Source organism: Limanda limanda, chromosome 10 (assembly GCF_963576545.1).
Source record: "Limanda limanda chromosome 10, fLimLim1.1, whole genome shotgun sequence".
Taxonomy (NCBI): domain Eukaryota; kingdom Metazoa; phylum Chordata; class Actinopteri; order Pleuronectiformes; family Pleuronectidae; genus Limanda; species Limanda limanda.
In genome coordinates this window covers 9,214,254-9,227,048 of record NC_083645.1, presented here as the reverse complement: position 1 = coordinate 9,227,048, position 12,795 = coordinate 9,214,254, and the positions used below count along the sequence as shown (strand labels likewise).

General features: G+C 43.8%; 1 protein-coding gene across 6 annotated transcripts in view; it reads left to right on the top strand.

The window, feature by feature from the left end:
• tenm2a (teneurin transmembrane protein 2a) overlaps positions 1-12,795 on the top strand; it is a 162,749-nt gene that overhangs the window by 103,533 nt on the left and 46,421 nt on the right. For all 6 annotated transcript variants that reach the window (XM_061079824.1, XM_061079822.1, XM_061079821.1 and 3 more), the window contains 2 exons: positions 3,244-3,475; positions 11,691-11,929. In XM_061079824.1, coding sequence (XP_060935807.1) covers positions 3,244-3,475; positions 11,691-11,929 — 471 coding nt within the window. The remainder of the gene's footprint in view (positions 1-3,243; positions 3,476-11,690; positions 11,930-12,795) is intronic.

Below are 12,795 nucleotides of genomic sequence, written 5' to 3'. Positions count from 1 at the left end.
CCTCCGTTCCAATGGTGAGTGAGATTAGTGTTTCTGTGGCCGAAGCGGTGGTTTTCTCTTTTTTTATTTCCAGGAGATCTTTCAGTGAATCAAAAGAAACGGCCTTGTACCTCAGCCTTGCTGTAGTCAACACTTCTCAATATGTTAGCGATTTCTAAGCATTCTTTTCATGGACTAGAAGTTTGTGTGCTTGAGAATGGATTTCTTCAGCATCATGTGCTGGAGCAGAATAATAAAGTAATAATATAAAATGGAATGATATAAGAAAAATTGACTCAGACCATAGAAAAGTTGCATCATGTCAAAGAGATTTTTTTTACACTCCATTTAAAGGCAACTTTTGGAAGAATAAAAGTTATATATTTTTTTAAAGCAGTTATTTGTGCACCATGTTTTTAACAATAACAAGACATTTGCACGTAAATAATATTATATAAATATTGATCCAATGAAGATGCGTCACATTTCAGTTTAGCGAACATGACAACACTGGCCCCAGAGTGCTTTATGAAGAGAGTAAATAAATAGAATCACAGGCAACATTTTTATCAGGATTTCATTTTTCTGACATTATCTGGTGACATGTAATATAATTTGCTGCTAGATTAAAGATAATAGGATTTCCATATTTTTCTTGGTAGGGAAATGTGAAATATGTTTATTACAAAATGAAGCCGATGTGAGTCCCTGTGTTACAGCGTAGTAGCTCGATTGCTGAACAATGCACCCTTTCCCCAGAGGTGCCCACACACAGCTGCACTGGTTCATGGAAAACTAGGGCTATATAACTACATATTCCTCTTCCATACAAGGTGTGCCATATATTATTCAGCTGAATTTGAATGAAAAAAACTCTTCAATATTTATAGCTGGAAAGTGAACAAAGGCAAAAGGCTTTCGTTTTTGTTCGCAGATTTAAACATAGCAGACAGCGGGATTGTGTGTGAACATGGGGGTGCCTGAATTCATTTTTTGAATCACTCCGGCTGGGTACATGCCTGCATGTGTTCGTGCAAAGCTTGCCTTCCCCCCCCCCCCCCCCCCCCCCCCCGTTATATGGCTCTGTGTAGTGTGTATCATGCTCGAGCTAGATAAAAGTACTTATGCAGATAAGGTGCAGTACGAGCTATTTCACGTATAAAGGGACATTGTAGGGAGGGGAAGTCAAGTAAAATGTATTTTTAAAATGCTTTTGACACACACGGTTTATCCCAAAGTGCTTACGCCTCGGAGAAGGACACAAACAAAATGTAAATAAAACCAAGATGAAAGAGAAGGAAACAATCCTCGGGAAGAAATGATACAAGGGAGGAGGAGGAGGACGATAAAGAAAAATCTCTGCATACTCTAATATCAATTTCCACTCTGCATGTATGGTGTCAGACTTTGGCTTTTCCTGCAGGTGTTTGACTGCATGTATGTTTGCATATGCAAGTGTGTGTGCGAGTGTGTGTGCGAGTGTGTGTGTGCGTGCAGGCCTGTGTGTCTGTTTCTCCCAAGAGCATCTTTGCATGTGCAAACAGATGTTTTGTGTCTCTCCCGAGCAGCAGAGGTCAGGCCCCCTCCATCTTTCTCTCGTCTCCTTCCCATCTTCCCCTGTTCTCTTCTTTCACGAGCATCTGTTCTTCTTGGCCGCGTCAGTGACACCTGCGCCCCAGCGGCGGCTCGGCGGAATCAGGTCACCTTACAAACTGGTCGCCATTATAGCTGGAATTGTAAGGGAGCACGCGGACCCCTGTCTGATCTGAACACCCCATCCTTGAGAGCGGGGGATGAGAGAGAGGGATATTTAGTTAGCATGCAAGGACACAAAGTGTTATACACACAATTTATGCCTGGACAATTTAGCTGCTATGTGCAAATATTCTCTATTTTGACTTCATGTTTGTGTGTGTATGTGAGTAAATCTTGTATCATTTATGCCTCCTAGGAATGTTTTGAATGACAAATATCAGAGCAAACAGGAGAATGCGGCGCAGCCACTCGCCTCTCCTCTCCTCACTCGCTATATATATTTGTGTCTCATTTGAAAAGGAGCCAACAAAAGGAGGACGAGTGTGATCGCGCAGCTTTTACAAAGCAGTTGCTTTTGTTCTCCTCACCCCAGCACGTATGTGGGCATATGGGCGCTTACTCCGTCCTTTGATCAGGACGAGGAAGGCAATGTGCAAACAAACACAATCATTGTATTCCGCGCTTAGATATGTAAAATAATGATGAAAGTGTATTGTGTAGTGCTGTCAAATGAAAACAAAAAAGCCGACGGTGTTGCAGAGCCAGGATTCAAAGCCAAATGTAACATCAATGACTCTGTGTTTTGTCATAACATCAACATGGTGATTCAGTCGGCCTTAGAGTAAAGGTGTGGACAGTCTGTCAGGACACGTGAGGTTATTATTTACTTTTTATTAAACATGTGTTTTTTAATCAGCTGTGTATTGAGGACATGCACCTGTCACAGAGAGCATGCTAATGCACAAGAAGTGATGCAACTTTGTCGAGCCCTCCCATACTGCATCGTATGTGGTTTATTGATTTTTCCTCTAGGATCTCAGACAGGCACGCACACACACATACACACACACCCTATATCAGTCTCAGAAAGAGAGAGAGAGAGTTAGAAAGGTGATGTGTGAATGGGTGTTCTTGTCATGCAGGTTTGTTTTTTTAGCTCTCTCACTCAGCAGTCCATTAGCTCAGTGTTGGAGCGGCTGGTATTGGATTCCAGCTGACATGTTCTCCCAAGTCCAGGAGCAAGCAGGCTGTGCTGAGTGCTCTAATATTCCATTCTTGGTCCCTCACACACGCACACAAACACACACACACACACACACACACACACACACAGACACACACAGTTATAGCTGTGAACAAGAAAACAGGAAAGTAAGAGTGAACGTGAAAGAGGGACAGCCATGGAGAACCTGGCTAAAAATACGGCCGAAACAGAAAATGTGAACCGAAATGGGAAAGTGGGATCATCACATTTCATGATTTCACACTAAAATAAGTTATCGACCATTTGAAAAATATGACACCCACTCTGAACCAAATGATTGCTGTCTCAAAAGTAGCACATGAAAGAATGTTGATGAAGTTAGACTGTGAAATTAACCTGAATTATCCTCAAGCCCAACGTGTCTCTTCTACTTTTAACTGTGTGGAATGAATCTCGATCTTGAACCTCCTTTAAAAGTGAAAGTGTGGCTCTTAAATAGCTCTCTTGCTCTTGTTTCCTTCCAGGGGCTGCCAACCACCACAGTCAGTCCACACTACGGCCTCCACTGCCCCCTCCGCACAACCACCACACCTTATCCCACCAGTCGGCCAACAGCCTGAACAGAAACACGCTGAGAGGGGGCCGCAACCCCATTCATGCACCTGCTCCGGGCACTGGAGATGGGCCGACCACCCCCGAGTCAGTCCAGCTACAAGACAGCTGGGTGCTCAACAGTAACGTCCCGCTGGAGACCAGGTAAGAGGGAAATGTGTTTTCCTTTTCATTCCTCCCTGTTCTTTACAGTTGACAGGTTTTACCTGATGCTGATGTCTGGAGGCACTTACAGTACGCACAGCAGTGGACAGATCAATAGGAAGGAATTGAAAGGTCAGAGCCACGCTGCTTCAACATCGTTCCTGTGAGCACACTGATGGTGTCAGAGAGGAATGCAGCAGATGAAGACAATGTTGCCCCGATTCTATGTAAAAATAGCCAACTCACTCAAAAAGAATCCAGTTACTATAGTTACCGAGGAACAAATCAATGTTTGTTTTTAAGTATTAAAAAATATAATTGTGTCCTCAAATGTCCTTTCAAAATACAAGGTGCTGTTCCAGGAATAACGTAGGAACAATATGTGGCATGTTTTCATTCTGAAAGAAATTAGTGTAGACCATAATTTCAGGTGTAAAAAGTTTTCCATCCTAATAACAATAATTATAAATAATAATAATAATAATAATAATAAGCTTTATTTGTATCGCACCGTTCATACAATACATGCAGCTCAAACTGCTTTACATAAAATATAGATCAGAATAAAAACATGTTCATAAAAACATGTTCCAATTACATTTAAAAGAAAAGGAAACAGAAATAAGTAAATAAATAAATTAACATTTTAAAAATGCATACAAACAGAGAAGAAAGAAAGTGATTAAAATTATAAAAGCGCAGGAGTGTGGGAAAGTGCACGATCTAGTTAATAGTCTAGTTAAGTAAACTCTACATCAAAGCTCCACACATAACTTTGTTTGCACAAGTGAATCCTCATTATATTTAATAATTTCACTGTAATTAAATGTCTTCTTTTTTTATACTTGTTGCTCTAATTAATGTTTGTTTGACCGGGCTCTTAGTCATGTTATTTGTTAATTTACACCTAACAAATATGATGTGGTTTTTTTACATCTAATAAACAATATTCTTTTTATTAGAGATTTTATAAATTTCATTAATTCAAGGCCATGACTCATATCATGAACGTCCTGGATCAGGAGTATAGAGTTATGAAACATGATTGGTTCAACTGATTTGTGTCAGCATTTTTTTTTAGCACACACCGTGTCGTTTGTTTTTCGGATTCATCTAATAGACAAAAGCTACACTTTTCAGTTGACTGAGCAAACATAATACTTCCGAATATCATGCAAACAGTGTCACTCAGCGTCTCGTGTCCATCATTCTCAGCAAATATATGAGCCTCCTAACCAAAAATAAAATTGCTCTCAGCCACTGATTTACAAAAGTGCACTCCTGGAATGTCTTCTCCACATCGTCTTCAAGCATGACACTTAGAAAAAGCTGCCATGTGTCAAAGTTATTATGCGTGCGTCCTGGAGTGAGGGAGCAAGAAATACAAACCATTTCACACTACCTACACTTTCTCTTTTGCCAGTACACAAAGAACATTTACCAGGCCAACAGAGCATTCATGCAGGGTATTACTATTCATGAGGCATGCAGTGTGAGAGACACTGCCTACATGCATGCTAGCATGCACACGCTCACTCTGTGAGCATTTACTCTGCAAGCTGTAGTTGTGTTTCTCCTGCTGGGCGCTGGGGCTTCCAGCTCTGACAGTCCCGGATAAGCTCCCCGGAGTGACAGCCCTGTGCAGTATTTATGAGGCCTGGCCATGTTTAATTCAGCCCCACTGATCTCAACCTGTGCTTTTGCATGGCACCGGTATGTAAGATAGGTTAGAGGAATTGTGGTGTTAAATTTCCACCAGTAATTGCTTATCTAGACCTGTGTTGCCATGGTGACACATGTGCCGTAATGCAAGAGGAGATTTTTGTGACTTCTGTCGTTGCAAACGATGCTGAAAATACATTTATAAATCCCATAGACTGTGTTGTGACACTCCCACACACACACACACACACACACACACACACACACACAGAGACTCTCACACACTATTTTCCCCTCTGCGGTGCCAGTATTTGGTTGTGTTCAGGTGGTGGGGTTGCGCATGGCTCAGAGCCTGTTGCAGTGAATGAAGCCCAGAGCAGCACACAGACTTTCCAGCACCACCCTCCAGCCCAGATTGGACCCTCCTCTCTGGTCCTCGATGGCAGAGCCTGGGTGGGCTGGCTGGAGCTACTGGAGCTTGTGACTGGTTTGGAGCCAGGCAGGCAGAGCCAGAGAGTCACACCATCGCGCTGGCAAGGGTCGTCCTCCATCTCATTATAACCGGCAGCTAGGAGATGATGAGCACACGTGTGCATGTGAGCGAGGGAGTGTGGTTATGTACATTTGTGTGTCTGTTTGCATCCAAGCGTGTGTGTTCTTTATGACTGACTGCTCCCCACTGTAATCATATGTAAATCTTGGCATTTGTTGTCCAGTCGTTATAGTAAATGTGTGTGTGTGCACATGTGTGTGTGTTTTGCCCTGACCCAATAGTGTGACAGTGCTGAGAGGATGAAGATTGATCACCTAAGAACACCCCAGGGCTTGGATGACTGGCAGAGAAAGAGAGAGATAGAAACAAACGAGAGGGGGGTCTGATATAGCAGAGAAATATAACACAGGAGAGCAGGAGAAGGGGGAAATGGAAAGGAATGGTTTACGGTAGAGGAGGGAGAGATAAAGAGGGAGAGGAATGGAGAGAGGTGGTGATTGAAGGAGATTGTTTTGTGTGGAGTGTGTGTGAGAGAAGATAGAAAAGCAGAGGAGGGAGATTGGGCCCCGTAGAACATGGATACATTTACCAGTGTGAGATAAATGACTTTCGATGGCTGGTGCCACTCAGTGTCTGCGTGTGCTCGCGTGTGTGCCTGTGCAAGAAACTGAGGGAAGAGTAGAAAAAAATGCATTTCTCTGTGTGCATGCGAGGGGCCCATGTGTTCACATGTGTTTTGGGACTTTACGAGAAAGCACCTGATTTCCAATCGGTCCCTGGGAGCCTCCCAGCTACCTGATGCCGGTTTCAATCTCCCTGTGTGATCTCAGGACATTCCCCTGCAACCCCGGCTCGCTCTGCTGTGGGCCACAACTCTAGCAGAGAAATAAGATCACTGAGAGGGCCGCGGCATCTCAATTTATCTGGAAGGTGCAGTGGAGGGTGGGGCGGCGCGGTGTCGGTACCTTGGGTTACTTTCAAATGCATTACTGCGGGGACACATTAGAGGAGGCTACATGTGGAAACCACAGGGGGTTGAAAAAGAACAAGGCAGAGCAGTGAGAAAAGATGTATGCACAAGAACCAATGTGATATGCATATGAGAACTATGTAATGTCATGCATGGTTTATTTATGACATGATCTTGCATTCATACGGTGTGTTCTGCAAACATGAAATCCAATACCTAATATTATTATGCAGAGCCACTACTCTGCTACCCTAAATAACCTCTCCTTTCTGCTTTGAAATTGTAGTCACTAATAAAATGCTGACTTTGCCTCGGTTAGTCCGAGGAGTAGTCGGATCTGAGCAAGCAAAAAAAAAATGTTTACACCCCGAATAAATGGAAGGCATAGTTCAGCTCATAAAGATGGAAGACATGACTGCCCCTCAAACTGAAGCCAAAGCATCTCGATCTCATGATTTTTTTTTTTTTGCAGCTGGCTCAGGCTGTCAATGCATCTTCTCCTCTCTGTTGCTCTTCAGACCCAAACTGACAATCATATTTATTTAGTTATTATTCCAGGTATTTCCTAATGTCATGATTGACAGCAGAGACTCACCATTGATATCCGCAGCGTGTGTATGGACCTCGCTAGCACGGCTCCATCCACGATCCTTCCTGCGCAGACTGTAGCTCCTACAGACTTTATTTTGACTTTATTAGTAGGAGGAAGTGGCGACTCTTCCTCCATCTTTATAAACAGTCTATGAGTCAAGTCCACAGTGAACCAAACCAGCCCAACTCAGCTTTAGTTGATTCTCAAATGTGTGTGGGAAGTTAACATTTCCCCAACTCCTACCTCCTGTCCGGGCAAAGTCACTGATCATCGAGTTCAGCTGGATAACAGTGTGATTATGAACTTTAAACTGACTTTAATTCAATACGGACTCTAATTGTTGAAACGATTCCAACCAAAATAACTTCTGCCGAGGTCCCAACATGCCGCTCTGATTCATTACTTTGTAGCGAGCGTGCAATGGGATCAATCAATCACTTAACGCTGCGTTGAATCAGACCGAGCCTGACACATCCCATCTATTTGATGATGGCTTAAACAGTCGCCTCACTCGTGAATGTGTGGCTTTTGCCGTGTGATGTAGCACAACTGCTCAATAAGCCTAATATTACATTTAATTTGACTGTGATTAGCAGATACATTTTTTATTCAGGTAAGTTGGGCCACCTCCACTATAAAAGATTGTGGAAAAATCCTGGAACACGTATAAATATCAATTAAATGTTATGTAGAAGATGAGAAAGGTCTTTTCCCCAAAATCTCTATGAACTTTTTTTTCACTTACTGCTCATCATATTTGGTTATAAAACAGTTTGGTTTTTATCTGCTGTTGTTTTGATATATTCACCTTTGGACACCTGTTACCACCACAAAGAAACATTTCCTCTAATATCTAGAATCGTAATATGTGCACATCTCTGCGTTTTTTTTCCCCTTAGAAAGAAATCAAACCACTGAGTACTTGAGTCCTTTATTTGATGCCTTCCATTGTTCTTGCCTTTTACAAACATCATGCAGGCTCCAAATGTTTCCATGTTCTTCTTCAAAGCAACACTCGGCAAACAAATGCCCATTATACTGCATCCATCTGGCGATTATTGTTCCCCAGCTATTGTAGCTCAGAAGAATTCTCATGAGCATCCTCCGCTCCCGGAGCCCTTTGTTTCATCCGCAGATCTGACCGTTTTCCAGTCACCACCCCATACAGAGCCGACCTCCGTTAATTGTTCCCTCTACCTGTGATGATGACTCTCAGAGTGCTATCCTAAGCAGCCACATGTTTACCGGAGATGAGAAAATGAAGGATTTGTGCACGTGCGCTTCCCAATAGTGTGTGCGTGCGTGCTCGCATTCGCTCAAGGGGAATGCGAGCTTTGACTTCCTGCTAATTACCCAGCATGCTCTCTGTTCTGTGGTTAATTGTCCAGGCCCTCTCCTATCTCAATGGGGAACAGGGGTTGGAATGAAGTGAAAACACATCCTCCCTTTCCTCGCTCTGTCTCTCCTCTAATCTGCGGCTTCCTTCTCCATCATTCTCCCGTCCGTCCCTTATGTCACTTCCTCCCTCTATGAGGATGCAAATTAAATGTTTGGTAAACTAACGTACAGGGCAATCTCGTGAAAGAGAGCCCACATCATTTATAATTTTTTTCCGCACGGGTGGTCGCCTCTGTCTGAATGTGTGCAAATGTGTGTCAGTGTGTGAGTTAGTGCCCGCTCGTGGATGTATGACAGTGAGGTAGCAATGGTGAGATGTGGTGGTGGTGCTGGTGGGGGGGTTGGGGGGGTCTGCTGGCAGCTCAAGAGTAGAGGGGGGTGAGTGTGTGTCCCTGTCAGTTTTCTCTAATTATGTGAGACGTTTCCATGCTGGACCACTGTCAAAAAAATCCACAATATTCTCTCACACACACACACACACACACAGACACGCGCACTGAGACACACATCCACGCAAACACACACACACAACCCAGCCTAATGATACAGAGTTGTGATTGCCGGCTGCCTGCTATGATAGAACCCCTCCATAGTCCTCCGCAACATAAATCAATGTCAATTACCTCCCCAGAGCACATTAGACACTCTCCATTCCTAGTCGTAATTAGTATGGCCCGTAGACATATTCCCATCCCACACCCAGCTCGCTGTGGAGCTCTCTGCACACAAACAACAAAGCCAGCCACTGAAATGCATTCAAATGCATACCAGCACAACAGATCACATACATTGTGATGCGCTGGATGCAAGTCATTCACCAGCTCACCCTGCGTTTGCACACACACACACACACACACACACACGTGCACGCATTAGGGGCATTGAAATTAATTACCGCTGGCCTTGCCATCACAGGGTGCGTCAACGGCTGTGAAAATGAGTCGAAGCAGAGACACATGCTGGCTGACCTTGGGCTCTGTGTTTGTGCCTATACACTTGCAAGCCATGCATTTGAAAGCGTGTAGCTTTATGCATGCATATTAAAATTGATGGCCGTGACAGTGAGAGCGTGGTATTTTTAGACAATAACCTCATATTTCTCCGCGTGACATCTCCGTTCGCTCTCTCACCCTCTATCCATCTTCTTCTTTTTTCTCGTCTCTTCTCTTTCTCCTGTTTCCCTTGGTGTCACACAGGGAACCTGACAGGTAGAGGGGGAGGAAGGAGGAGAGAAAAGGAAAGAAAAAGACTCAAGCAGGATACCAATCCAACAATCAGGGGGATAAGATGATGAGAGAGAACAAGAGGAGAGACAGAGAAGAGACCGGCTGAATAATTGATAAAGAGCGGAACGGCGCTCCCAAACCAAATCTTTATGCTCCGAGCACATCACCTGTTTTCAGCAACTGTTTGCTGGCTAGCAGACGCATGTACAGACATGCTGTCATGGAGCAGCAGTCATTAGACATATCAAAGGGACCGTAGACTGTACAGCACAGGGAATTGATTTAAACAGAAATCATCAGAGGCAGCTACAGCAGCAGGTTAGAACTGGTCACACTAGTCTAGTGGGAAGAGAAGAGACAGCAGGCCCTGCGTACGCACTTGAACGCACCTGTTTATGTTTCTAGCCTTTACTAGACTGAGAACCACGACCTAGGTGGTCAAATATCTGGAGGACTCAATCACCGAATCACATTAGACTCTGTTTTACTTCCCTTGACAAATAAAAGAGTAACTCAACTTACACCTCAACACCAATGACCCCTGATTTTGGTACTTTTTCTATCCTCTTAAGCCCACAGATTATAAATTAATTATTAATATGGGACCTGGAGTTCACTAGAGTCTTACCCTCACGATCTGAGGTATAGTCAACAGTGCTCTACCTCGCAGTAGTTAATTCGATAAAGCTAATATGAGGCTATGATCACCACGTAACTTGCTCAGTTGAGTGATATTGTCAATGTCACAAAATATGGTGAAAAACTATATCAGTTTTAAACATCCCTCGCAATCATTCGAATGAGTTATTATTACAGTTTTCCCCAATTTTATTTAACTACTACTACTTCTAACGATTATGCTCACTTTCAGTTGTCTCAAAATAAATTGGTTATGATGATCTTGTCCTCCAACTGCTTTTTAAGAGTAGCAGAAAAATGTCCTCTATTTGCGGATTTTTCCCAAGGTCAGATACTCTGGATATAGTGCCAGAGCATCCACTCTCACAAACACGCAAACAATTAACTCTCACAATTCCCAGCATTCTCTGATCTGTGAGCTGTTTTTTTTGTCATATCACCTGGAGCGTGTTCAGGGGCAGAGTGTCTCATGAAAGATCACAGGTCACAGAAGTGTCATAAAATGCAGTGCAGTGCTTCATTTTCTCACTGTGGCAGCAATGTTCCTCCCGAGTCAGACCAGATAAGGAATCTGATAGTCTGAGTTCATGAGCAAAGACATGATTACAGAGAGGACATGTTGAATACCAGGAATACATGCAGCACAAATGTATGTAGAAGGAATGGTGTGACAGTAAGGTGAAGAAAAATGAGAACACGGGGAAATGGGGAGAGGAGGGAGGGAGAGCGGCAAAGGCGGAGCATTGGGTGAGCAGGTGCAGCGGTAGCAGAGGATAATGGGTAATATGAGCAAAGAGAGGATGGTTCAAAACCCATCTTTTATCCTCTGTCTGAGCTCTGACCCCACTGCAGCGATGAAGACAGGAAACCGGGGACGGCATTGATCCTCCGCAGCCGCTGAGAGCAGAAGCGAGGCACACCGTAAGTGGGGTGAATGGAGTGGGAAACTACCAGTGTAGGGAAGGTCAAGGTTAAAAAGAGACCTCAGACTCGAGCTGGGAACACAATCAGTCGAAGGATGTTCAAAACCATACGGCACAAAGGGTTCATCAGAAATATATATTTGACAGAAGCTGGCACACATGTGACCCTGTCATCCGGACCTTGACGGGATGTCAGATTGGTGTGTCCCCTCCATGTTTACCGTCCCGAACGGAATCGACTCGAATCAAAACACATTTTCGTTGCCCTTAAAATGACTTTTTCTCTCCCTTTTTTTCTTTTCACTCCCTCAGGCACTTCTTGTTCAAAACGTCGTCCGGGACCACCCCTCTCTTCAGTAGCTCCTCCCCCGGGTACCCTCTGACCTCGGGGACGGTGTATTCTCCGCCCCCTCGCCTGCTCCCCAGGAACACCTTCTCCCGCTCGGCCTTCAAGCTAAAGAAGCCGTCCAAGTACTGCAGCTGGAAGTGTGCCGCGGTGACCGCCATCGCAGCGGCTGCCCTGCTGGCCGTCCTACTGTCCTACTTCATCAGTAAGTGATCAAGTGTTTTTCATCACGAGGATTAATTACATTTCATGTGTTTGAATTTTATATCGTATGCCGAGAAATTACAAGTTATTTTCAAAGATTAAATAAGACAACAGAAAAACCTTTGGATTAGCACATGCTCAGTAAAACATATCTTTGATTTTTTAGATATTTTTTAAGCTTTGTTCGGTACTGATCCACAACACAAGAACTTTTCTCTTGTTTGCATTCATCCGACACCAGAATAAATGAGTCTAAAGCTGAAACGCCCAGTTATTAACACTAAAGATTTGAGTACTGATTATTTATTGTGTTTACTCATCGAGTTCAGTCACACTCTGTGCACAGAGAACAGTTTCATGTGCAATCTGAGCAACAGGCACACAAAGAGATTTACAGCGACGGTAATAATTGTAAAGATATTAGAGCGGTCCGCTATCACACTGATGCGGCAGCCCATCAGGATTTGTACCAGTGATCCTGACGCCCAGTCTGACTCAAGCCTGGATCCCAGCACCTATTGCTTAGCTATTCAAACTGAACAAAGCTAAAATGTCATCACAAACAGAGCATCATTAATTTAGATTTAATAATCAGAGCATTCACGGTAATCACTCAAAATCCGTAGGTGGAGGCACGTGGAAACAGCTGTTCATGCCTTGCAGCTCCCTCGCTCCCATTGACTATCCCTGCACCTCCCTGTTGTTCCCCTTCTGTCTGTGGATTACCTTCAACAGGGTACAAATGGAACTGGGGCCAAAAGTTCTATTTACAACCATGAAAAGCAAGCAGGCAAAGGAAGCAGACTAACGACGTGTTCTGTCAGTCTATTGATCTCCTCCTCTCTGTTTAGTAGGCTGCACAGCGCT